At 48.6% G+C, this 27,125-nt stretch overlaps 1 protein-coding gene across 1 annotated transcript in view; it reads right to left on the reverse strand.

Moving 5' to 3' along the window:
- Positions 1-27,125, reverse strand: part of LOC146788631 (putative cation-transporting ATPase 13A4) — a 404,095-nt gene that overhangs the window by 254,749 nt on the left and 122,221 nt on the right. The window contains exon 3 of the mRNA XM_085635803.1: positions 15,542-15,682. Coding sequence (XP_085491929.1) covers positions 15,542-15,682 — 141 coding nt within the window. The remainder of the gene's footprint in view (positions 1-15,541; positions 15,683-27,125) is intronic.

Below are 27,125 nucleotides of genomic sequence, written 5' to 3' on the forward strand. Positions count from 1 at the left end.
GTCTCCCCTCTTTATGGTCTGTGCCCTGCTCTCCTCCTCCTCTTCTTCTTCTTGGGGTGTCTTCAGTGTACACAGGTCCCCCCTCTTTATGGTCTGTGCCCTGCTCTCCTCCTCTTCTTCTTGGGGTGTCTTCAGTGTACACAGGTCCCCCCTCTTTATGGTCTGTGCCCTGCTCTCCTCCACTTCTTCTTCTTCTTGGGGTGTCTTCAGTGTACACAGGTCCCCCCTCTTTATGGTCTGTGCCCTGCTCTCCTCCTCCTCCTCTTCTTCTTGGGGTGTCTTCAGTGTACACAGGTCCCCCCTCTTTATGGTCTGTGCCCTGCTCTCCTCCTCTTCTTCTTGGGGTGTCTTCAGTGTACACAGGTCTCCCCTCTTTATGGCTCTGTGCCCTGCTCTCCTCCTCTTCTTCTTGGGGTGTCTTCAGTGTACACAGGTCCCCCCTCTTTATGGTCTGTGCCCTGCTTTCCTCCTCTTCTTCTTGGGGTGTCTTCAGTGTACACAGGTCCCCCCTCTTTATGGTCTGTGCCCTGCTCTCCTCCTCTTCTTCTTGGGGTGTCTTCAGTGTACACAGGTCCCCCCTCTTTATGGTCTGTGCCCTGCTCTCCTCCACTTCTTCTTGGGGTGTCTTCAGTGTACACAGGTCCCCCCCTCTTTATGGCTCTGTGCCCTGCTCTCCTCCTCTTCTTCTTGGGGTGTCTTCAGTGTACACAGGTCCCCCCTCTTTATGGTCTGTGCCCTGCTCTCCTCCTCTTCTTCTTGGGGTGTCTTCAGTGTACACAGGTCTCCCCTCTTTATGGTCTGTGCCCTGCTCTCCTCCTCTTCTTCTTGGGGTGTCTTCAGTGTACACAGGTCCCCCCTCTTTATGGTCTGTGCCCTGCTCTCCTCTTCTTCTTCTTGGGGTGTCTTCAGTGTACACAGGTCCCCCCTCTTTATGGTCTGTGCCCTGCTCTCCTCCTCCTCTTCTTCTTGGGGTGTCTTCAGTGTACACAGGTCCCCCCTCTTTATGGTCTGTGCCCTGCTCTCCTCCTTTTCTTCTTGGGGTGTCTTCAGTGTACACAGGTCTCCCCTCTTTATGGTCTGTGCCCTGCTCTCCTCTTCTTCTTCTTGGGGTGTCTTCAGTGTACACAGGTCCCCCCTCTTTATGGTCTGTGCCCTGCTCTCCTCCTCTTCTTCTTGGGGTGTCTTCAGTGTACACAGGTCCCCCCTCTTTATGGTCTGTGCCCTGCTCTCCTCCTCTTCTGCTTGGGGTGTCTTCAGTGTACACAGGTCCCCCCTCTTTATGGTCTGTGCCCTGCTCTCCTCTTCCTCCTCTTCTTCTTGGGGTGTCTTCAGTGTACACAGGTCCCCCCTCTTTATGGCTCTGTGCCCTGCTCTCCTCCTCTTCTTCTTGGGGTGTCTTCAGTGTACACAGGTCCCCCCTCTTTATGGTCTGTGCCCTGCTCTCCTCCTCTTCTTCTTGGGGTGTCTTCAGTGTACACAGGTCCCCCCTCTTTATGGTCTGTGCCCTGCTCTCCTCCTCTTCTTCTTGGGGTGTCTTCAGTGTACACAGGTCCCCCCTCTTTATGGTCTGTGCCCTGCTCTCCTCCTCTTCTTCTTGGGGTGTCTTCAGTGTACACAGGTCCCCCCTCTTTATGGTCTGTGCCCTGCTCTCCTCCTCTTCTTCTTGGGGTGTCTTCAGTGTACACAGGTCCCCCCTCTTTATGGCTCTGTGCCCTGCTCTCCTCCTCTTCTTCTTGGGGTGTCTTCAGTGTACACAGGTCCCCCCTCTTTATGGTCTGTGCCCTGCTCTCCTCCTCCTCCTCTTCTTCTTGGGGTGTCTTCAGTGTACACAGGTCCCCCCTCTTTATGGTCTGTGCCCTGCTCTCCTCCTCCTCCTCTTCTTCTTGGGGTGTCTTCAGTGTACACAGGTCCCCCCTCTTTATGGTCTGTGCCCTGCTCTCCTCCTCTTCTTCTTGGGGTGTCTTCAGTGTACACAGGTCCCCCCTCTTTATGGTCTGTGCCCTGCTCTCCTCTTCCTCCTCTTCTTCTTGGGGTGTCTTCAGTGTACACAGGCCCCCCCTCTTTATGGTCTGTGCCCTGCTCTCCTCCTCTTCTTCTTGGGGTGTCTTCAGTGTACACAGGTCTCCCCTCTTTATGGCTCTGTGCCCTGCTCTCCTCCTCTTCTTCTTGGGGTGTCTTCAGTGTACACAGGTCCCCCCTCTTTATGGTCTGTGCCCTGCTCTCCTCCTCTTCTTCTTGGGGTGTCTTCAGTGTACACAGGTCCCCCCTCTTTATGGTCTGTGCCCTGCTCTCCTCCTCTTCTTCTTGGGGTGTCTTCAGTGTACACAGGTCCCCCCTCTTTATGGTCTGTGCCCTGCTCTCCTCCTCTTCTTCTTGGGGTGTCTTCAGTGTACACAGGTCTCCCCTCTTTATGGTCTGTGCCCTGCTCTCCTCCTCCTCCTCTTCTTCTTGGGGTGTCTTCAGTGTACACAGGTCCCCCCTCTTTATGGTCTGTGCCCTGCTCTCCTCCTCTTCTTCTTGGGGTGTCTTCAGTGTACACAGGTCCCCCCTCTTTATGGTCTGTGCCCTGCTCTCCTCCTCTTCTTCTTGGGGTGTCTAGAGTGTACACAGTTCCCCCCTCTTTATGGTCTGTGCCCTGCTCTCCTCCTCTTCTTCTTGGGGTGTCTTCAGTGTACACAGGTCCCCCCTCTTTATGGTCTGTGCCCTGCTCTCCTCCTCTTCTTCTTGGGGTGTCTTCAGTGTACACAGGTCCCCCCTCTTTATGGTCTGTGCCCTGCTCTCCTCCTCTTCTTCTTGGGGTGTCTTCAGTGTACACAGGTCCCCCCTCTTTATGGTCTGTGCCCTGCTCTCCTCCTCTTCTTCTTGGGGTGTCTTCAGTGTACACAGGTCTCCCCTCTTTATGGTCTGTGCCCTGCTCTCCTCCTCTTCTTCTTGGGGTGTCTTCAGTGTACACAGGTCCCCCCTCTTTATGGTCTGTGCCCTGCTCTCCTCCTCTTCTTCTTGGGGTGTCTTCAGTGTACACAGGTCCCCCCTCTTTATGGTCTGTGCCCTGCTCTCCTCCTCCTCCTCTTCTTCTTCTTAGGGTGTCTTCAGTGTACACAGGTCCCCCCTCTTTATGGTCTGTGCCCTGCTCTCCTCCTCTTCTTCTTGGGGTGTCTTCAGTGTACACAGGTCCCCCCTCTTTATGGTCTGTGCCCTGCTCTCCTCCTCTTCTTCTTGGGGTGTCTTCAGTGTACACAGGTCCCCCCACTTTGTGGCTCTGTGCCCTGCTCTCCTCCTCTTCTTCTTGGGGTGTCTTCAGTGTACACAGGTCCCCCCTCTTTTTGGTCTGTGCCCTGCTCTCCTCCTCCTCCTCTTCTTCTTGGGGTGTCTTCAGTGTATACAGGTCCCCCCTCTTTATGGTCTGTGCCCTGCTCTCCTCCTCTTCTTCTTGGGGTGTCTTCAGTGTACACAGGTCCCCCCTCTTTATGGTCTGTGCCCTGCTCTCCTCCTCTTCTTCTTGGGGTGTCTTCAGTGTACACAGGTCCCCCCTCTTTATGGTCTGTGCCCTGCTCTCCTCCTCTTCTTCTTGGGGTGTCTTCAGTGTACACAGGTCCCCCCACTTTGTGGCTCTGTGCCCTGCTCTCCTCCTCTTCTTCTTGGGGTGTCTTCAGTGTACAGAGGTCCCCCCTCTTTATGGTCTGTGCCCTGCTCTCCTCCTCCTCCTCTTCTTCTTGGGGTGTCTTCAGTGTACACAGGTCCCCCCTCTTTATGGTCTGTGCCCTGCTCTCCTCCTCCTCCTCTTCTTCTTGGGGTGTCTTCAGTGTACACAGGTCCCCCCTCTTTATGGTCTGTGCCCTGCTCTCCTCCTCTTCTTCTTGGGGTGTCTTCAGTGTACACAGGTCTCCCCTCTTTATGGTCTGTGCCCTGCTCTCCTCCTCTTCTTCTTGGGGTGTCTTCAGTGTACACAGGTCCCCCCTCTTTATGGTCTGTGCCCTGCTCTCCTCCTCTTCTGCTTGGGGTGTCTTCAGTGTACACAGGTCCCCCCTCTTTATGGTCTGTGCCCTGCTCTCCTCTTCCTCCTCTTCTTCTTGGGGTGTCTTCAGTGTACACAGGTCCCCCCTCTTTATGGTCTGTGCCCTGCTCTCCTCCTCTTCTTCTTGGGGTGTCTTCAGTGTACACAGGTCCCCCCTCTTTATGGTCTGTGCCCTGCTCTCCTCCTCTTCTTCTTGGGGTGTCTTCAGTGTACACAGGTCCCCCCTCTTTATGGTCTGTGCCCTGCTCTCCTCCTCTTCTTCTTGGGGTGTCTTCAGTGTACACAGGTCCCCCCACTTTGTGGCTCTGTGCCCTGCTCTCCTCCTCTTCTTCTTGGGGTGTCTTCAGTGTACACAGGTCCCCCCTCTTTATGGTCTGTGCCCTGCTCTCCTCCTCCTCCTCTTCTTCTTGGGGTGTCTTCAGTGTATACAGGTCCCCCCTCTTTATGGTCTGTGCCCTGCTCTCCTCCTCTTCTTCTTGGGGTGTCTTCAGTGTACACAGGTCCCCCCTCTTTATGGTCTGTGCCCTGCTCTCCTCCTCTTCTTCTTGGGGTGTCTTCAGTGTACACAGGTCTCCCCTCTTTATGGTCTGTGCCCTGCTCTCCTCCTCTTCTTCTTGGGGTGTCTTCAGTGTACACAGGTCCCCCCTCTTTATGGTCTGTGCCCTGCTCTCCTCTTCTTCTTCTTGGGGTGTCTTCAGTGTACACAGGTCCCCCCTCTTTATGGTCTGTGCCCTGCTCTCCTCCTCCTCTTCTTCTTGGGGTGTCTTCAGTGTACACAGGTCCCCCCTCTTTATGGTCTGTGCCCTGCTCTCCTCCTTTTCTTCTTGGGGTGTCTTCAGTGTACACAGGTCTCCCCTCTTTATGGTCTGTGCCCTGCTCTCCTCTTCTTCTTCTTGGGGTGTCTTCAGTGTACACAGGTCCCCCCTCTTTATGGTCTGTGCCCTGCTCTCCTCCTCTTCTTCTTGGGGTGTCTTCAGTGTACACAGGTCCCCCCTCTTTATGGTCTGTGCCCTGCTCTCCTCCTCTTCTGCTTGGGGTGTCTTCAGTGTACACAGGTCCCCCCTCTTTATGGTCTGTGCCCTGCTCTCCTCTTCCTCCTCTTCTTCTTGGGGTGTCTTCAGTGTACACAGGTCCCCCCTCTTTATGGCTCTGTGCCCTGCTCTCCTCCTCTTCTTCTTGGGGTGTCTTCAGTGTACACAGGTCCCCCCTCTTTATGGTCTGTGCCCTGCTCTCCTCCTCTTCTTCTTGGGGTGTCTTCAGTGTACACAGGTCCCCCCTCTTTATGGTCTGTGCCCTGCTCTCCTCCTCCTCCTCTTCTTCTTGGGGTGTCTTCAGTGTACACAGGTCCCCCCTCTTTATGGTCTGTGCCCTGCTCTCCTCCTCCTCCTCTTCTTCTTGGGGTGTCTTCAGTGTACACAGGTCCCCCCTCTTTATGGTCTGTGCCCTGCTCTCCTCCTCTTCTTCTTGGGGTGTCTTCAGTGTACACAGGTCCCCCCTCTTTATGGTCTGTGCCCTGCTCTCCTCCTCTTCTTCTTGGGGTGTCTTCAGTGTACACAGGTCCCCCCTCTTTATGGTCTGTGCCCTGCTCTCCTCCTCTTCTTCTTGGGGTGTCTTCAGTGTACACAGGTCCCCCCTCTTTATGGCTCTGTGCCCTGCTCTCCTCCTCTTCTTCTTGGGGTGTCTTCAGTGTACACAGGTCCCCCCTCTTTATGGTCTGTGCCCTGCTCTCCTCCTCCTCCTCTTCTTCTTGGGGTGTCTTCAGTGTACACAGGTCCCCCCTCTTTATGGTCTGTGCCCTGCTCTCCTCCTCCTCCTCTTCTTCTTGGGGTGTCTTCAGTGTACACAGGTCCCCCCTCTTTATGGTCTGTGCCCTGCTCTCCTCCTCTTCTTCTTGGGGTGTCTTCAGTGTACACAGGTCCCCCCCTCTTTATGGTCTGTGCCCTGCTCTCCTCTTCTTCTTGGGGTGTCTTCAGTGTACACAGGTCCCCCCTCTTTATGGTCTGTGCCCTGCTCTCCTCCTCTTCTTCTTGGGGTGTCTTCAGTGTACACAGGTCCCCCCTCTTTATGGTCTGTGCCCTGCTCTCCTCCTCTTCTTCTTGGGGTGTCTTCAGTGTACACAGGTCTCCCCTCTTTATGGTCTGTGCCCTGCTCTCCTCCTCTTCTTCTTGGGGTGTCTTCAGTGTACACAGGTCCCCCCTCTTTATGGTCTGTGCCCTGCTCTCCTCCTCTTCTTCTTGGGGTGTCTTCAGTGTACACAGGTCCCCCCTCTTTATGGTCTGTGCCCTGCTCTCCTCCTCCTCCTCTTCTTCTTAGGGTGTCTTCAGTGTACACAGGTCCCCCCTCTTTATGGTCTGTGCCCTGCTCTCCTCCTCTTCTTCTTGGGGTGTCTTCAGTGTACACAGGTCCCCCCTCTTTATGGTCTGTGCCCTGCTCTCCTCCTCTTCTTCTTGGGGTGTCTTCAGTGTACACAGGTCCCCCCTCTTTATGGTCTGTGCCCTGCTCTCCTCCTCTTCTTCTTGGGGTGTCTTCAGTGTACACAGGTCCCCCCTCTTTATGGTCTGTGCCCTGCTCTCCTCCTCTTCTTCTTGGGGTGTCTTCAGTGTACACAGGTCTCCCCTCTTTATGGCTCTGTGCCCTGCTCTCCTCCTCTTCTTCTTGGGGTGTCTTCAGTGTACACAGGTCCCCCCTCTTTATGGTCTGTGCCCTGCTCTCCTCCTCTTCTTCTTGGGGTGTCTTCAGTGTACACAGGTCCCCCCTCTTTATGGTCTGTGCCCTGCTCTCCTCCTCTTCTTCTTGGGGTGTCTTCAGTGTACACAGGTCCCCCCTCTTTATGGTCTGTGCCCTGCTCTCCTCCTCCTCCTCTTCTTCTTGGGGTGTCTTCAGTGTACACAGGTCCCCCCTCTTTATGGTCTGTGCCCTGCTCTCCTCCTCTTCTTCTTGGGGTGTCTTCAGTGTACACAGGTCTCCCCTCTTTATGGTCTGTGCCCTGCTCTCCTCCTCCTCCTCTTCTTCTTGGGGTGTCTTCAGTGTACACAGGTCCCCCCTCTTTATGGTCTGTGCCCTGCTCTCCTCCTCTTCTTCTTGGGGTGTCTTCAGTGTACACAGGTCCCCCCCTCTTTATGGTCTGTGCCCTGCTCTCCTCCTCTTCTTCTTGGGGTGTCTAGAGTGTACACAGTTCCCCCCTCTTTATGGTCTGTGCCCTGCTCTCCTCCTCTTCTTCTTGGGGTGTCTTCAGTGTACACAGGTCCCCCCTCTTTATGGTCTGTGCCCTGCTCTCCTCCTCTTCTTCTTGGGGTGTCTTCAGTGTACACAGGTCCCCCCTCTTTATGGTCTGTGCCCTGCTCTCCTCCTCTTCTTCTTGGGGTGTCTTCAGTGTACACAGGTCCCCCCTCTTTATGGTCTGTGCCCTGCTCTCCTCCTCTTCTTCTTGGGGTGTCTTCAGTGTACACAGGTCTCCCCTCTTTATGGTCTGTGCCCTGCTCTCCTCCTCTTCTTCTTGGGGTGTCTTCAGTGTACACAGGTCCCCCCTCTTTATGGTCTGTGCCCTGCTCTCCTCCTCTTCTTCTTGGGGTGTCTTCAGTGTACACAGGTCCCCCCTCTTTATGGTCTGTGCCCTGCTCTCCTCCTCCTCCTCTTCTTCTTGGGGTGTCTTCAGTGTACACAGGTCCCCCCTCTTTATGGTCTGTGCCCTGCTCTCCTCCTCTTCTTCTTGGGGTGTCTTCAGTGTACACAGGTCCCCCCTCTTTATGGTCTGTGCCCTGCTCTCCTCCTCTTCTTCTTGGGGTGTCTTCAGTGTACACAGGTCCCCCCACTTTGTGGCTCTGTGCCCTGCTCTCCTCCTCTTCTTCTTGGGGTGTCTTCAGTGTACACAGGTCCCCCCTCTTTATGGTCTGTGCCCTGCTCTCCTCCTCCTCCTCTTCTTCTTGGGGTGTCTTCAGTGTATACAGGTCCCCCCTCTTTATGGTCTGTGCCCTGCTCTCCTCCTCTTCTTCTTGGGGTGTCTTCAGTGTACACAGGTCCCCCCTCTTTATGGTCTGTGCCCTGCTCTCCTCCTCTTCTTCTTGGGGTGTCTTCAGTGTACACAGGTCCCCCCTCTTTATGGTCTGTGCCCTGCTCTCCTCCTCTTCTTCTTGGGGTGTCTTCAGTGTACACAGGTCCCCCCACTTTGTGGCTCTGTGCCCTGCTCTCCTCCTCTTCTTCTTGGGGTGTCTTCAGTGTACAGAGGTCCCCCCTCTTTATGGTCTGTGCCCTGCTCTCCTCCTCCTCCTCTTCTTCTTGGGGTGTCTTCAGTGTACACAGGTCCCCCCTCTTTATGGTCTGTGCCCTGCTCTCCTCCTCCTCCTCTTCTTCTTGGGGTGTCTTCAGTGTACACAGGTCCCCCCTCTTTATGGTCTGTGCCCTGCTCTCCTCCTCTTCTTCTTGGGGTGTCTTCAGTGTACACAGGTCTCCCCTCTTTATGGTCTGTGCCCTGCTCTCCTCCTCTTCTTCTTGGGGTGTCTTCAGTGTACACAGGTCCCCCCTCTTTATGGTCTGTGCCCTGCTCTCCTCCTCTTCTTCTTGGGGTGTCTTCAGTGTACACAGGTCCCCCCTCTTTATGGTCTGTGCCCTGCTCTCCTCCTCTTCTTCTTGGGGTGTCTTCAGTGTACACAGGTCCCCCCTCTTTATGGTCTGTGCCCTGCTCTCCTCCTCTTCTTCTTGGGGTGTCTTCAGTGTACACAGGTCTCCCCTCTTTATGGTCTGTGCCCTGCTCTCCTCCTCCTCCTCTTCTTCTTGGGGTGTCTTCAGTGTACACAGGTCCCCCCTCTTTATGGTCTGTGCCCTGCTCTCCTCCTCTTCTTCTTCTTGGGGTGTCTTCAGTGTACACAGGTCTCCCCTCTTTATGGCTCTGTGCCCTGCTCTCCTCCTCTTCTTCTTGGGGTGTCTTCAGTGTACACAGGTCCCCCCTCTTTATGATCTGTGCCCTGCTCTCCTCCTCTTCTTCTTGGGGTGTCTTCAGTGTACACAGGTCCCCCCTCTTTATGGTCTGTGCCCTGCTCTCCTCCTCTTCTGCTTGGGGTGTCTTCAGTGTACACAGGTCCCCCCTCTTTATGGTCTGTGCCCTGCTCTCCTCCTCCTCCTCTTCTTCTTAGGGTGTCTTCAGTGTACACAGGACCCCCTCTTTATGGTCTGTGCCCTGCTCTCCTCCTCTTCTTCTTGGGGTGTCTTCAGTGTACACAGGTCTCCCCTCTTTATGGTCTGTGCCCTGCTCTCCTCCTCTTCTTCTTGGGGTGTCTTCAGTGTACACAGGTCTCCCCTCTTTATGGTCTGTGCCCTGCTCTCCTCCTCCTCTTCTTGGGGTGTCTTCAGTGTACACAGGTCCCCCCTCTTTATGGTCTGTGCCCTGCTCTCCTCCTCTTCTTCTTGGGGTGTCTTCAGTGTACACAGGTCTCCCCTCTTTTTGGTCTGTACCCTGCTCTCCTCCTCCTCTTCTTCTTTTTGGGGTGTCTTCAGTGTACACAGGTCTCCCCTCTTTATGGCTCTGTGCCCTGCTCTCCTCTTCTTCTTCTTGGGGTGTCTTCAGTGTACACAGGTCCCCCCTCTTTATGGTCTGTGCCCTGCTCTCCTCCTCTTCTTCTTGGGGTGTCTTCAGTGTACACAGGTCCCCCCTCTTTATGGTCTGTGCCCTGCTCTCCTCCTCTTCTTCTTGGGGTGTCTTCAGTGTACACAGGTCCCCCCTCTTTATGGTCTGTGCCCTGCTCTCCACCTCTTCTTCTTGGGGTGTCTTCAGTGTACACAGGTCTCCCCTCTTTATGGTCTGTGCCCTGCTCTCCTCCTCTTCTTCTTGGGGTGTCTTCAGTGTACACAGGTCTCCCCTCTTTATGGCTCTGTGCCCTGCTCTCCTCCTCTTCTTCTTGGGGTGTCTTCAGTGTACACAGGTCTCCCCTCTTTATGGTCTGTGCCCTGCTCTCCTCCTCTTCTTCTTGGGGTGTCTTCAGTGTACACAGGTCTCCCCTCTTTATGGTCTGTGCCCTGCTCTCCTCCTCTTCTTCTTCTTCTTGGGGTGTCTTCAGTGTACACAGGTCCCCCCTCTTTATGGTCTGTGCCCTGCTCTCCTCCTCTTCTACTTGGGGTGTCTTCAGTGTACACAGGTCTCCCCTCTTTATGGTCTGTGCCCTGCTCTCCTCCTCTTCTTCTTGGGGTGTCTTCAGTGTACACAGGTCTCCCCTCTTTATGGCTCTGTGCCCTGCTCTCCTCTTCTTCTTCTTGGGGTGTCTTCAGTGTACACAGGTCCCCCCTCTTTATGGTCTGTGCCCTGCTCTCCTCCTCTTCTTCTTGGGGTGTCTTCAGTGTACACAGGTCCCCCCTCTTTATGGTCTGTGCCCTGCTCTCCTCCTCTTCTTCTTGGGGTGTCTTCAGTGTACACAGGTCCCCCCTCTTTATGGTCTGTGCCCTGCTCTCCTCCTCTTCTTCTTGGGGTGTCTTCAGTGTACACAGGTCACCCCTCTTTATGGCTCTGTGCCCTGCTCTCCTCCTCTTCTTCTTGGGGTGTCTTCAGTGTACACAGGTCCCCCCTCTTTCTGGTCTGTGCCCTGCTCTCCTCCTCTTCTTCTTGGGGTGTCTTCAGTGTACACAGGTCCCCCCTCTTTATGGTCTGTGCCCTGCTCTCCTCCTCTTCTTCTTGGGGTGTCTTCAGTGTACACAGGTCCCCCCTCTTTATGGTCTGTGCCCTGCTCTCCTCCTCTTCTTCTTGGGGTGTCTTCAGTGTACACAGGTCCCCCCTCTTTATGGTCTGTGCCCTGCTCTCCTCCTCTTCTTCTTGGGGTGTCTTCAGTGTACACAGGTCCCCCCTCTTTATGGTCTGTGCCCTGCTCTCCTCCTCTTCTTCTTGGGGTGTCTTCAGTGTACACAGGTCTCCCCTCTTTGTGGCTCTGTGCCCTGCTCTCCTCCTCTTCTTCTTGGGGTGTCTTCAGTGTACACAGGTCTCCCCTCTTTGTGGCTCTGTGCCCTGCTCTCCTCCTCTTCTTCTTGGGGTGTCTTCAGTGTACACAGGTCTCCCCTCTTTGTGGCTCTGTGCCCTGCTCTCCTCCTCTTCTTCTTGGGGTGTCTTCAGTGTACACAGGTCCCCCCTCTTTATGGTCTGTGCCCTGCTCTCCTCCTCTTCTTCTTGGGGTGTCTTCAGTGTACACAGGTCCCCCCTCTTTATGGTCTGTGCCCTGCTCTCCTCCTCTTCTTCTTGGGGTGTCTTCAGTGTACACAGGTCCCCCCTCTTTATGGTCTGTGCCCTGCTCTCCTCCTCTTCTTCTTGGGGTGTCTTCAGTGTACACAGGTCTCCCCTCTTTATGGCTCTGTGCCCTGCTCTCCTCCTCTTCTTCTTGGGGTGTCTTCAGTGTACACAGGCCCCCCCTCTTTATGGTCTGTGCCCTGCTCTCCTCCTCTTCTTCTTGGGGTGTCTTCAGTGTACACAGGTCCCCCCTCTTTATGGTCTGTGCCCTGCTCTCCTCCTCTTCTTCTTGGGGTGTCTTCAGTGTACACAGGTGTCCCCTCTTTATGGCTCTGTGCCCTGCTCTCATCCTCTTCTTGGGGTGTCTTCAGTGTACACAGGTCTCCCCTCTTTATGGCTCTGTGCCCTGCTCTCCTCCTCCTCCTCCTCTTCTTCTTGGGGTGTCTTCAGTGTACACAGGTCCCCCCTCTTTATGGTCTGTGCCTTGCTCTCCTCCTCTTCTTCTTGGGGTGTCTTCAGTGTACACAGGTCTCCCCTCTTTATGGTCTGTGCCCTGCTCTCCTCCTCTTCTTCTTGGGGTGTCTTCAGTGTACACAGGTCCCCCCTCTTTATGGTCTGTGCCCTGCTCTCCTCCTCTTCTTCTTGGGGTGTCTTCAGTGTACACAGGTCTCCCCTCTTTATGGTCTGTGCCCTGCTCTCCTCCTCTTCTTCTTGGGGTGTCTTCAGTGTACACAGGTCTCCCCTCTTTGTGGCTCTGTGCCCTGCTCTCCTCCTCTTCTTCTTGGGGTGTCTTCAGTGTACACAGGTCCCCCCTCTTTATGGTCTGTGCCCTGCTCTCCTCCTCCTCCTCTTCTTCTTGGGGTGTCTTCAGTGTACACAGGTCCCCCCTCTTTATGGTCTGTGCCCTGCTCTCCTCCTCTTCTTCTTGGGGTGTCTTCAGTGTACACAGGTCCCCCCTCTTTATGGTCTGTGCCCTGCTCTCCTCTTCTTCTTCTTGGGGTGTCTTCAGTGTACACAGGTCTCCCCTCTTTATGGCTCTGTGCCCTGCTCTCATCCTCTTCTTGGGGTGTCTTCAGTGTACACAGGTCTCCCCTCTTTATGGCTCTGTGCCCTGCTCTCCTCCTCCTCTTCTTCTTCTTGGGGTGTCTTCAGTGTACACAGGTCCCCCCTCTTTATGGTCTGTGCCCTGCTCTCCTCCTCTTCTTCTTGGGGTGTCTTCAGTGTACACAGGTCTCCCCTCTTTGTGGCTCTGTGCCCTGCTCTCCTCCTCTTCTTCTTGGGGTGTCTTCAGTGTACACAGGTCCCCCCTCTTTATGGTCTGTGCCCTGCTCTTCTCCTCCTCCTCTTCGTCTTGGGGTGTCTTCAGTGTACACAGGTCCCCCCTCTTTATGGTCTGTGCCCTGCTCTCCTCCTCTTCTTCTTGGGGTGTCTTCAGTGTACACAGGTCCCCCTCTTTATGGTCTGTGACCTGCTCTCCTCCTCTTCTTCTTGGGGTGTCTTCAGTGTACACAGGTCCCCCCTCTTTATGGTCTGTGCCCTGCTCTCCTCCTCCTCCTCTTCTTCTTGGGGTGTCTTCAGTGTACACAGGTCCCCCCTCTTTATGGTCTGTGCCCTGCTCTCCTCCTCTTCTTCTTGGGGTGTCTTCAGTGTACACAGGTCCCCCCTCTTAATGGTCTGTGCGCTGCTCTCCCCTTCTTTCTCTCTTTCTCACACACTCTTTCTGCTCCTCCGTCTCGAGTTCATTCGCCACTTCCTGCACGAACGACCTATCCCTGTCTTTCTATCCATTCTGTGCATCTTTCACCCCATCTATTCACCATATCACATAATTCCATGACACAAATCCACTCCAGACAGTTCCACAACTAACAATTCCAATACAAATCTCATAATTCCACTCCACTCCAATCCAAAACACATGGGTAAAAGACATGGTCATTTACAACGTCAATGGCTCTAACTCTTGCAAATGCGAGACCTATTGCATTGCAAATGCTTGTTCAATCTGCAGGTTCAATCTGTTTCTTTTGTCTATCAGAGACGCATAAGTAGGGAGGGATACTTGTAGGTAGGATCGAGGGTCTGGCGGCTTTACAAGAGTTATCAGTCCCCCAATTTCTCCAGAGACCTCAGCTAGTTTGGATTTAAGATCAATCACCTCGGCCTGGAGGATTTTCACCAACGGGACTATACTAGCAATGTCCAGTACATTATCTGTTTTGATAATGGTGGTGGCCACTGCCGGACGAGTCCTGCACTGGATAACAGAATCCGTAGCCTCTTTAACCTTCAAAGAGCCCTTCTTAGCCACAGGCTTGGTGTAGGAGAGGCAAGAGTCGAATATCTGTTCACAAAAGTCACCAGAGGGTACAGCGACCCAGAATTATGATCCTCGATAACAGAATCACAAGGAATAACATTAGGGTCAACCATCGGCCATCAGTAATCAGAGTATTGTCAGTAGCTTCAGTGATAGTCTGGACATGCGATGGCAATGACGTGGACTTCCGTGTCTTAGTGAACATGGGGGCAACTTTGTTCGATGCTGTTTTTGAGTGTGGACCAATAGCATCGTCTCCTCTCCAAGGAGTTTCCACCTCTTCAATTAGTGTACCTATAGCCTTGAGGGTTGTGGCATCTTGAGGGTTGTGGCATCTTGATGTCTATCAGGGGATAACTTTGAGGTGCACTTGTAGTTTTTAACCCTATTTCCTGGGAGAGTATCTGCCGCTTCATGATTCCCCATCACTGCGCTTCCCCCGGCACACTTGCCTCACGACTTAAATTTGAAAAACAAAGGAGAAGGTCACAGATTTAGCTCCGGGGATGCTTCTGTGTTCAATGATTTCAAACAGTGTTCCCTCTGGCAGCAACCTCATGATGAACGTATAAAATGGTTAATGAATTCCTAGAATGGTTGCATCTTCATTCCTTGAATCATGACTGGTATAAGAGTTCACACTTCATTCTCTCTCATGTAAACTATTCTTGTCATTTGAATCTTGTCTTTTGTATCAGTTTGGTTACTTCATTTTTCACAATACAAGTTTATTTCATGTCTAAATGTGGAAAGAATTAAGTTTTTCCCGTGTTCTGATTTTAAGTGAACAATGAATATTTTTTTCTAAAATAAGGAAAAAGGTGTAAATAAAAACTACTGACCAAAGTAATTAGTTTATTTTTATGGTCAGTGTCTGTTCAAGTAATATACAGCGATAAATATGATGACTAGATAATTTGCTGTTCCAACTTTTAGAAAGTTGGCATTTTCCTGCCCCCTTCTATTTGGGGCCTGCAGACTGTCATAGGTCACATGACTGGGTATAGTCGGCCGTTGGAGTTCGTGGGGCTTGTTTACAAGCCCCTTGCGCCGCCAGTCCATCACTTTTCATATGGGGAAAAAGTGACGTACCGGCAGCGTAAGCTGCTTGCAAATAAGCCGATGTGAATTCCATTCAGACAGTCACACAATAGAGGGTTTAGGGGTGCCTGAATGGGCCATCTGCTGGCAGGATGGGGCATAGCTTGACAGATCCCCACTAGCAACTAAATAGGCTGTGCTCTGCCTCAACACAAATGACTGGTCACCACCGCATTTTCTCTACATCCTGCTTGGAGCTAGGGCAGAGGAAACAGAAAAGTCAAATCACTTCAACAAGAAACCTCTAGAAACTCTCCAACTTTAAAGAAGTCATCAAGTATAAAAAACGGATCCTTAGACCCACTCTTCAGCTCACTTTCGAGACCTGTGGAAGGACTATCAGAGGACTGCCTGCTGGTGTGGCTGCTGTGTACTTCACAAGCAGAGATTTGCTGCACCTGGATTCACTGCTGTGCTGCCTGGAGGCTGCCCATTTATTTTATTTTTTTGGCCCCCTGCAAATGTTGCTCAAACTCTAATGTCATCAATTGGGCTGGTGCTAAGCATGAACTGGGCAAAGTATGATCAAAAACAGATTTACATCAGCAACTGGGTTTCAAAAAAACAAACCCATCTTTTATTTTTATCAACGCTTCAACCACAGCCGTGCATCACGTTTCGGTCCTAACATGGACCTTCATCAGACAGCTAAAAGAGTTTGCAAAATTCATTGAATTAAACATTCTTTGTGCTGTACTCAACAAAACAGTGAAAGAACGATATCAGCTTCATGATACACAGACTGCCAGTCTTGAGCGAAAAACAAGTTTACTACACGTCATTATTTAAATTTGGTATCAACCTTACAATGAGCGATCATGTATTTCTACATTTTATTCAAGTGAAAAGATAATGTGAGAAGAATCATGAGACACCATGAATGTTTATTCATCAAATTCCTTACTTTCAGGTCTGGCTTCCTGATTGCCCGATTCACGATGGACTTCTCATCTTCAATGATCGGGTGATCCGTGCTCAGCAAGTCTCTGAACTTTTTTAAGTGCATCCACTGCACCTTTTTTCGGGTGTACTTTTTTGAGTAGTCCTGGGAAAAAAACACAAATGTAAAAAGAAAAAAAAATAGAAATGAAACGAGGTAAAGGCAAGATATTGTTGTTAAAAAAGTCATCTAAGGACAATGCGCTTACTCAGGCACTCCACAGTGAGCAACGTCTACATTATTTCCGTAGAGTACTGTTAACCAAGGCACCAACTTCTCCATCACATCAAATGCTCAGAGTGGATCAAACCTATTGGTTGATTCACTCTGGGGCATCAGCGGCTTGCTAGGCTGGCAAAGCATTTTGTGGTGGCATATATATATATATATATATATATATATATATTACCTACTGGCGGTCGCCAGTAGGTAGTTATAGTTAGGACCCCTTTTCCATAGGAAAACCTCAACATTCTATTTTGAATAACTTTGGCGCCGGTCGACGAATCCTCGCGAATTTCTCAAAATAGGTGGGGCGCTACGCTCCGCTCCTACCCTGAAAGTCTCGGGGGGATTCGTCAAGCGGGGGCTGAGATAAAAGGGGGGTCCCAAAACGCGTTTTTCCCATGCATTTTTCCATAGGACCTTTAGAACGAGCTACAGCCCGAACGGCTGAACAGAATTACTAGAAATTTGGCAGGGAGGTAGTCCCTAGGTCAAGGAAGTGCATTTTGTAGGTTTGGTGTAAATTTGTTCAGTAGATTCTGAGAAAATAGCCTTTAAATCAATATATATATCTGAGCCCGCTTACGGTACGCTTACCGTACGCTTACCGTAAGCGTACGGTGGCGTGCGCGAGCGCGATTCTGATTGGCTCTTAGATCTTAGTAAACATTCGAATCGGCCGAAACCAGGAAGCGGCGTCCGCCATTTTGTCTCTCGCACTGAGTGTTGTTTATCAAACATGATGGCCAAAAACATGTTACGGGGCTGTTTTGACAACTCCCTCCCACATAGTCATGTTGAGGGAGTCCCCAAACATCCCCCAAGAGCAAAAACGGTTTTATTTTTTTTCGGCAATTTCGCGGGGTACGCTTACCGTACGCTTACCGTACGCTTACGGTAAAAAAATAAAAAGTAAAAAAAACACTATCCACACTTACCCCACCCCCTGTGCTTTTGGTGGCCGCAGGCCACCAAATGTGCCGGGCTTATTAATAGAGAAAAAAAACGTAATTTTGGCAACATGAAATTATAAAATCGAAATAAAAAAAACACTATCCACATTGACCTCACCCCCTGTGCTTTTGGTGGCCGAAGGCCACCAAATGTACAGGGCTTATTAAAGTTGATAAAAACCGTGCACGGAACGAACTGCGTTAAGTGGGCGCGCACGCCACAAATGGCGTAAAGTAACTTAGCATTTAAAAAACCGTACAAATTCACTGAAAAAACCATAGGTTTCACACACGTTATAGTTAGGAAATAGCATTTAAAAAACCTTGCTAATTCACTGAAAAAACCATAGGTTTCACACATGTTATAGTTAGCTGGACATTTTACTGATAAAAAACCAATGAAATTCCCCCGTTATAGTTACTGTAGGCAACTATAACTCACGCGACCGTAATCCTCTGCTGATGACATATGTGTCTTTATGAAAAAAAAATATTTGTAATATATGTATAGCTAAAATTTAATGGAAGAAGACATGGGCAAATAAGTGTCTAAATACAGTATTAGCATCAGCAGAGGATTGTGGTCGCGTGAGTTATAGTTGCCTACAGTAACTATAACGGGGGAATTTCATTGGTTTTTTTATCAGTAAAATGTCCAGCTAACTATAACATGTGTGAAACCTATGGTTTTTTCAGTGAATATATATATATATATATATATATCCAACATAAGCAGGTAAGCCCCAAAGGAAGGAAGCCTCAGGCAGAATAATTCGCTCTTGGTTTATTGAAAGACAACGTGCACGCAGGCAGACTCTCAGAGCTTCAGCATCAAAGTTGATATGATACGCCATACGCGTTTCGGGAGTCTTGCTATTCCCTTCTTCAGTGGCGCGGAGAGTAAAGACTGGCAGCAAAGTTTGTTTCACACACCTTCGTATTGAAGTACTTGCCACAGTGGGCGTGGCCATCTCACAGGCTTCTGGTACTTGTGGTGTGCTAATTATAATCCTCAGTGGGCTTGCAAAGTCAAGTCTTTAAAATTGAAAATGAATAGTTTCCCAAGTGGGTAGATGCATAGTCTTTGTGGCTGCCTGCTCCGCTTTGTCGTTGTCACACGGAGCGTCGAAACAACACCATCCTGCCGATGGCACTGACCTCGTCTGTCTTCCGTTGCTGCCGGCGCCAGGTGGGGCCAGCACGGACTCGCAAAGCGATGGGCTTCGTTCCGCGGCTGGGCAACAGCCGTATATATCCAACATAAGCAGGTAAGCCCCAAAGGAAGGAAGCCTCAGGCAGAATAATTCGCTCTTGGTTTATTGAAAGACAACGTGCACGCAGGCAGACTCTCAGAGCTTCAGCATCAAAGTTGATATGATACGCCATACGCGTTTCGGGAGTCTTGCTATTCCCTTCTTCAGTGGCGCGGAGAGTAAAGACTGGCAGCAAAGTTTGTTTCACACACCTTCGTATTGAAGTACTTGCCACAGTGGGCGTGGCCATCTCACAGGCTTCTGGTACTTGTGGTGTGCTAATTATAATCCTCAGTGGGCTTGCAAAGTCAAGTCTTTAAAATTGAAAATGAATAGTTTCCCAAGTGGGTACATGCATAGTCTTTGTGGCTGCCTGCTCCGCTTTGTCGTTGTCACACGGAGCGTCGAAACAACACCATCCTGCCGATGGCACTGACCTCGTCTGTCTTCCGTTGCTGCCGGCGCCAGGTGGGGCCAGCACGGACTCGCAAAGCGATGGGCTTCGTTCCGCGGCTGGGCAACAGCCGTATATATCCAACATAAGCAGGTAAGCCCCAAAGGAAGGAAGCCTCAGGCAGAATAATTCGCTCTTGGTTTATTGAAAGACAACGTGCACGCAGGCAGACTCTCAGAGCTTCAGCATCTAAGTTGATATGATACGCCATACGCGTTTCGGGAGTCTTGCTATTCCCTTCTTCAGTGGCGCGGAGAGTAAAGACTGGCAGCAAAGTTTGTTTCACACACCTTCGTATTGAAGTACTTGCCACAGTGGGCGTGGCCATCTCACAGGCTTCTGGTACTTGTGGTGTGCTAATTATAATCCTCTTTACTCACCGCGCCACTGAAGAAGGGAATAGCAAGACTCCCGAAACGCGTATGGCGTATCATGATAACTTTGATGCTGAAGCTTTAAGAGTCTGCCTGCGTGCACGTTGTCATTCAATAAACCTAGAGCGAATTATTCTGCCTGAGGCTTCCTTCCTTTGGGGCTTACCTGCTTGTGTTGGATATATATATATATATATATATATATGACACAATCGTGTTCCATTCGAACCATGAGAAAGAGAATGTTTGGGTGTATGGTGTGGAAACTGGCATGCCGGCCATTGAAGGAGAATTCACAGTTTTTGGGTGAGGGTAAAGAGGCGGAGCATGAGCGGAGGAAGAGCTGCAGCTTAGTCCTAGGTACTATGGGAAAGAGATTGGTATTAAATGCTCATTGGCAATCTGTAATAGGAGGGGGAGGTGGGTGACATTAGAAGGTGAACGGGCTTGTGTTTGAAGGTGAGTGAATGTGGGTGGGTGAATGCGGGAATAAGGTCAACGGGATTAGAGGGTCTGTGAACAAGTTGGTGGATGGATGTGGGAATTATTAAGTGGATGGGAGAAGGTAATTGAAAGCACTTTGAAGAGCCTGGTAGGTGACATGCAGCACTATATATGACTTTCTAATATTTAAATAAATAATAGTGTGTGATTTGCTCAACTGGGTAAAAAATACAAAGATGGGTTAATGTGAATCTATAGGTGGAATGGAGAATGTGGGAGGGAGTGTGTGAATATGGGAGGGTGAGGTGTTGAAAGTAGATGACAATGACTGGATGAATTGTAATTAATGAGTGAATGTTAGCGAGTGGGTGGAAAAAATTCTGCTCATTAATAACGCCCTTTTCTGTCCCAAATTGTGAGTTTGTTGAAAGTGTAACAAAATGGAAGTCCGCAGGCTTGAGGGTCAGTGATATTGAAGAACCAGTCCACCTGGCTGCACTGTAAATCATTTTAAAATTCTAATGGAATTCCACAAAATATAATTTTCCACAGAAGTTGTAAAATCTAGAGCAGTGTGTGTGAAACTAGAGCATGCAGCATCCCTGGTCGCATGGCTGTACCATCAGGACCCCTAGTCTCACAGGTGGGCTTTAAACTTCAGGACATGAAGCAAACAGAGGTGATGGAACAAATCATGCACATCCTTCCATCTTTCAGCCAACCTATGACTTCCATGTGTATTTAGGATTTAGGTGTGCGAATCATAGACAAGGACACTGGTATGTTAACTCATGATGATCAACTCAACTTTCTATCCCTCAGAGGTTGTAAAATGAGTAACAATGTTGCTCACCTTCCCAAACATCTACCCATTCACAAACCCCTACCGTGCTTAGCCTCTCTCTCTCCATTCCAGCCCAAGGGGATCGCCCGAAGGTGTCAAAAGGACAACTCGGCGAATGCAAGGTAAATAGTTTTATTTATTTAGGAAGGGGTGGGAGCACCAGTGCATCTCCACAAGCTCGTCAGCTCAATGGCGCCTTTTCAAAACAGGAAGGGTTGGGAGCACACTGCTGACCTCCGGGCACAGTTCGCCCCTTAGCATTATGGAAAATGCAGTTTGCAGTGCACGCTTACTTGGCATTTTGCGGGAGTGTTCCACCAAAGTTGGTGCAGGTTAGTGCTGTCATTTCTAGACACATGTGTTTCTGGATTTTATCCGTCATCAGTAGAGATCAAAAAACGATTTTCTTCTGGGGTTGCTGAGAAGGCTGCCACAATCCTCTCAGGTCTCAGTACCTCTCACAGGCACACAGGTAAATCTCCACTAGCTCGTCAGCTCAGTGGAGCCTTTTCAAACAGGAAGGGGTGGGAGCACACTGCTTCACCTCCCAGCACAGTTCGCCCCTTAGCATTATGGTAAATGCAGTTTGTAGTGCACGTACCTGACCTGATGTGATGTTTGGCAGCCTACTCAGCAAACCCCAACTTTGAAGCCTGTAATCTCTACTGATGATGGTTAAAGAACCAGAAACACGTGTCTAGAGATCAGCACCATCTGCTCCAACTCTGGCGAAACACTCGTAAATATTTTAGCAAAGCAAGCAACTTGAGAATGCATTTACCATAATGCCTGGGGTGAACCTTGCTGGGAGGTGAGGCAGTGTGCTCCCACCCCTGTTCCTGTTTAAAAGCACTCCTGTGAGTCATTGAGCTGACGAGCTCGTGGAAGAAGCACCCGCGTGCCAGTGAGCGGTACCTGATGCGATGTTTGGCTGCCTACTCAGCAAACCTCAAATTTGAAGCCTGTAATCTCTACTGATGATGGTTAACAAACCAGAAACAAGTGTCTAGAGATCAGCACCATCTGCGCCAACTTTGGCGAAACACTCGTAAATATTTTAGCAGAGCAAGCAACATGAGACTGCATTTACCATAATGTATCCGCACTTTTGAGTAGAACAGAGGGGAACAGACCAGATAGGTTTATCTTGGAGTGCCTCGAACTTGTGTTATGTAACAACTACTTTGAATTTCAAAAAGATCTAGATCAACAAATCAAGGGAACGAGCATGGGAGCCTTGTGTGCTCCCAGCGTAGCGAATATCTTCATGGGAGAGTGGGAGAGAAAGCATGTCTTCGATGAAGCGGCGCCTCTCTTTGAGAATGTTAAGAGGTGGCGCCGTTTCATAGACAACGAACTAGGCTTGGCAGATTTCATTTCCTGGCTTAATTTGAGTGATGAAAATTTGAGATTCACTTCAAATCACAGCAACCAGAAGGCAGAATTTCTTGAGATAGTGATACAAGGAGAGACAAAAATACTGGAGGTTAGTTTTTATAGGAAACCTACTGCAAAGAATACAATTTTGCAGCATGATAGTTACCACCCTAACAGTTAACACAAATGTATCCCTTTTGGGGAATTTCTCAGAGTCAGACGAAATTGGTCAAATATTGCTGAATATGACAAGCCTGGGGGACAACTCAAACAGACTTTTAGACGGGGATACCCCAAACGCCTGGTTAGGACCTCATTTAAGAGAGCCAGGTATTATAACCGAGAGGCCCTACTCGCAGGATCACACCGAAAGAAGATACACTGGTATGTGTTATCACTCATTACCCTCTCAATTTTAAAATTAAGAAGATTTTAGATAAAAACTGGAATATTCTTAATGCCAGTGAGGAACAGGAACCAATAGACAGACCCACCTTAGCGTATCGTCGAAATGCCAACTTGAAAGATAAACTGGTTCATTCCAGAGCCATTACCTAAGAGACCTACAATTGAGAGATCAATCACAGGTCTCCCTATAATACAAGGTAATCATAGATGTGGCACCTGTGTAGCATGTGACACGGCCATTGTCACCACACAGTGGGCCTACAAAGGACGTAGTGGCAAACTATTGAACCATACAAATTGCAGGAGCCAAAACGCGATCTATCTCATCCTGTGCCCCTGTAATGAAGGATATGTTGGGGAAACAGGAGGAGAGTTCCGTTTGCGCTACATGGAGCACAGATCGGCAATGAAAACAAAGAAACTCACTGCACCTTTGGTGCAACATTGCATGGAACAGGCACACACAGAAAGAGAACTGCGCCGGCTAATTTTAGAGAAGGTCAGAATAAAACCAGGTAGGAGTGAATTAGACACTAGCAAAATGAGAGAGACATATTGGATTTTTACTCTTAATTCGGTCAAAGAGCAACTGAATGAAGAAATAATATGGAAAATCAGCTAAATGACCATCATAGCGCACAGCCATTGGTTTATCATTGTTAACAAGCTGACATTTAGCTAGTGTACATCATATCTTCACACCAGGTCCACTAAGGAAAATCTGCGAAAAGTAGATTACTGCACATTTTTTCATAGTTTTTTAAATTTTTTTGACATATGTGACTCGCAGTTACAAAATGAGAATTATTTTAGATAACATCTTACACTTTTAAAGGCCTCCTTTTCAAAATATTTTAGCGCTTTGGAGCTGTAACAGGAGATATCCATTAAGCTAATATAACTCTAAAAAGAGCAGGATTAGTGAATAAGTACACTTCTAAATTCACCACTCAAAGATGGCGCTGCCTCATCAGTAAAGTGATGCTGTGACTTAGAAGTTTATGCCACAGTCTACGAGCAGGAAGAAAAAGGAATCTATCCTTTTGAGGCATGCTCTTAAAATCGTTTATGACTTGACTCATAACTATAGTATATGAGATCCATCGATTATTGCTTTTACAAGCGTCAGTCTGCACTTGTGGAGTCTTCTAAATCCCCCTCTCTCAGGTCAAGTGAAAATTTCCTCTCTCGGCAAAACATTTGACATTATGGAAGCAAATATAACAGCATATATGCATACGTCATTTAACCAGCGTAAGTGTAAAGTGACGCGGATCTTTGATCCATGCGTTGCAACCATCCTAACGACCTTTATATAACGAATCTCCCCAGAAAGAAGGACTTAGAAAGAACAGTATCCATTTTAGATTATAAAAATGGAGCACATACAGAGTAGAGAGAACCATTTTGTTAAAATTCTGTCTTTTCCCTCTTTATCTACAGATGCCAATAACAAAAAAAGAATCTTTTATCAAATGACTGGATAATTGTTTGAGGACCCCACATATCTGTTGGATACCAACTGCATTTTGGCGATGCCAACCTAATGCCCCAGTAGAAACTAATCAAGAAAAAAAAGAGGTAAAACGATAGAGAGAAATAACCCAAATATATATTCCCTAAATGACATGAAGATGAAAGGATAAGACAACTTATTTCTGTTTATTACAGTAATCTAGTGACCAGGAGATGTTGGAACACTAGGAACGAACAGATGGAGTTTTCACCCATGTGGAACCTAAGAAAAACCGAATATTTTGAGAAGTGATAACAGCAGCCGGGCACTGCCCCAGTGGTTAGTCATTTTCATTATCATACTAGACTTTGAGCATGAGGGATATAAGGTCATAACTCATCACCTCACTAGATCGGTTAGGCAAGGCACTTTTTCCCACATGATTTTTCTTCATTATCTTCACATACACGGGGTGGAATTTTCCCTTTGCTTCTTCTTTGTCCCCTTTTCATGTTTTACAGACCACAAACTGTAGACCAGTAGAGACCGATAGAATATAACTTTAAAGAATTTTGTTTCTGGGTGCCATAAGGGATCCGCATCCCTTTCTCTCTTTTTAAATCCTCCGCTGCATTAAAAAGAAAATGAGCAAGCGGCCCTGATGAAGGCCACTTAATTGCATCCACTGAAACGTACGTCGGACAGGTTACCTTTCCAGCTGGAGGCAAAATCATGGAAATAAAGGAAGATATCTCCCCATGTCCTTATCAACTACAAAACCACTTTGTAGCTGGATTTTATACTATGAGTTGTGTAGTGTGTATGAGTAGGTCTGGTATGTAATGATTGTATGAGAGGAGCTTGTATACGTCAAATGGCAGGGGGACTAGTTCAATTTTGACCTTGTATATAATTTTTGTATTAATTGTTTCAAATTGCACATTTGAGAAGGAATATAATCATGTTGCACTACTCAAGTCGTATATTGTATAAATGAAAAAAAAGTTTTTTTAATCACAAAAAAGATAAATAATCAAAAAAATATTTTTCTATTTAAATAAAACAATAAATAAACTAATATGAGTCGATGTTTTTTCCTATATTGGTTGTGATGTTCCAAATGCCTAGGGATAGCCCAAGTGGGCTGTATTTAGCCATATTTGACTCAGAGTTGGTCGAGCGGGAGGTGCTCTCGGTCATATACATTCACAGTTCTGCATTTAACCATAATGCCAGGGGCGAACCTTGCTGGGAGGTGAAGCAGCGTGCTCCGACCTCTGTTCCAGTTTTATTTATTTACTTACTTACTTTACCCCTGGCCGTCCTATGTACGACTCCACTACCCCCCCCACCCGGCCCCTTCCCTGCCTCACCGCCCCGCAGCACTACCTCTGCGAGCCGCCACTGGCTTAGGGGCCGACTATGGTAGTAAACCATGCTACGCAAGTAGCGTCTTTCACACAAAGTTTGTGAATTCAGAGAAAAATTCTTTAATAAAGGATGGTCTTAAGAAATCTACATAAAAAGGACTGCTCATCTTTTGAATACCTATTGTTTCAGGAGACGTTTTTGCACACTTTTGTTTTATGGTCTGGCGTGACAGCGCAGCTGTTGCCAGGCAATTATGTGAACATCACTAGAGAAGGGCTTTGGCTCCGCCCACATGTTGGGAGCCAGGACTACACGTTTTGATTGGGCAGAAGGTATGTGCTTTCACAATAAAGTGGTTGCCCTCCACGCAGACCTTAGCGTATTATGCAGCTGCCTAAGCTTGAACTTTCAGGGTCACACACATGGGACTGGAATGCTATGAACGTGTCTTAGATAATTGATGGTGTTTTTCTCTGGCAGCAGCACAGATGGGAGGAGGGCAGTCATTAACCTACATAGTGTTTTAGGTCTGGCTTGAGTGCATCTGTCACTTGACCTTTTAATCTCCATTATTATTCGACAATTCCTTGATTCCACACAAATACTATCTATTCCCATGCTATTTGCTTATAAGGCTTTACATCATCATACAACATTCCTTCAAAGGCAGACATATTGGTGTTACCAATGCTTGTTCTTACTCTCAGGCAGTCCCAATATATAGAAATTAATCCATTGACATCTTTGGGTATGTACCACTGGAGCACACACCCTCTGAAGAGGGCCTTTTGGTGCCAATACAGCTGGAAGCGAAACATAGAACATTTACAGTCTTGCGGCGTGGAGAGAGAGAGTCCCACAGCCTAGCGCCTTGATGGCCAACGACTACCTGACCGCTTAGAGCTCCTCACTTGTGGGACTGAAGAGGAGGAGGATCTATATACTTGCAATGATATGTTAATGTTTTATAATAAAAAGGAGGAAAAGTGAAAAAACATAATTGGTGCATAAACATGGCGAGAACGGTATTTCTTAGAAGCAGCGAGCACATCTGTTAGATTTTAGTTGGAGATCATCAGATTTAGTCAAACTGAACAGGTTTCAAATGATTGAATCTTAAATATATTGCACTTTCTTTAAAGACATAACAGGATAAACTGGGAAGGTGACATTGCCAATTGGAAAGTCCTGACATGAGTGTATAATGACATTCACAATTGAGATTTGAATGTAAAGTCCAAATAAATTTAAAATACAATGTATTGATGATAGAGGAAGGATTTAGTGACTGTAGCAATGTGGGATTTCAAAGACAGTTCAGATGCTAATTGAACACCAAGATTTGTTCCAAGGTGGGTATAGGCATCCTTGAAGAAGGCCAAAGATCTGGACGTCCACTGTTAGGAGAGTCTACAGGCATCCCTGAAGGAGGCCAAAGATCTGGACGTCCACTGTTAGGGGAGTCTACAGGCATCCCGGAAAGGGGCCAAAGATCTGGACGTCCACTGTTAGGAGAGTCTACAGGCATCCCGGAAGGGGGCCAAAGATCTGGACGTCCACTGTTAGGGGAGTCTACAGGCATCCCTGAAGGGGGCCAAAGATCTGGACGTCCACTGTTAGGAGAGTCTACAGGCATCCCTGAAGGGGGCCAAAGATCTGGACGTCCACTGTTAGGAGAGTCTGCACTCCATGAAACCTTAGCCTTGGAGAAGTTTAGCTGCTGGAGTTTGTATTCATGGACAGCAGACCATGTGAAGTGCACTGTGAGAGAGGGGACCCCACTCCTGCTTCAAAGAATCAGGGTGCCATCAGCATACATGAAGAAGGCCCAACCTGATCAGTGTAGCGTGAGGGCAGCGGCTAGAGGTAAACATTAGACATTATGTTATTAACATTTATAACACGCACGACTGCTCAAGAGTAGGAGAGAGTGAAACATGTTGAGGAACCCTCCATGGCACAAGCAAGGCCACTGAGGAGTCAATGCTGAGACGAATAATCCTAAAAGGATTTGATATAAAAGAGCATTTTTAATTAAAAGTGTGCCAAGTTCACGTAATTTGCTTTCATGTAATTACACAAAATTTCAGCAAAATTACATAAAATGAAAAGCCATCATTTCGAGCTATGTTTTTCATTTAAAGAAATCTTGGCTCGTGTTTGTTTTTTGCGGTACGTTTTTACAGTGAATGGCACATTTCACAGTAAATTTTGTATCACGAATGGTGCATAATTACATTAAGTGATGTAATGGTGCGATATTGGAGTTTCACATCCCAAGCGTAGCATGAAATACCCGAAACTACGTGCTTCTGCCCGACATAATTGAAATTTCACCAAGCCCTAATTTTCATGCACCATCCTGGATGTGAAGGACCAACAGCTTTTG

Source organism: Triturus cristatus, chromosome 11, assembly GCF_964204655.1.
Source record: "Triturus cristatus chromosome 11, aTriCri1.1, whole genome shotgun sequence".
Classification (NCBI taxonomy): Eukaryota; Metazoa; Chordata; class Amphibia; order Caudata; family Salamandridae; genus Triturus; species Triturus cristatus.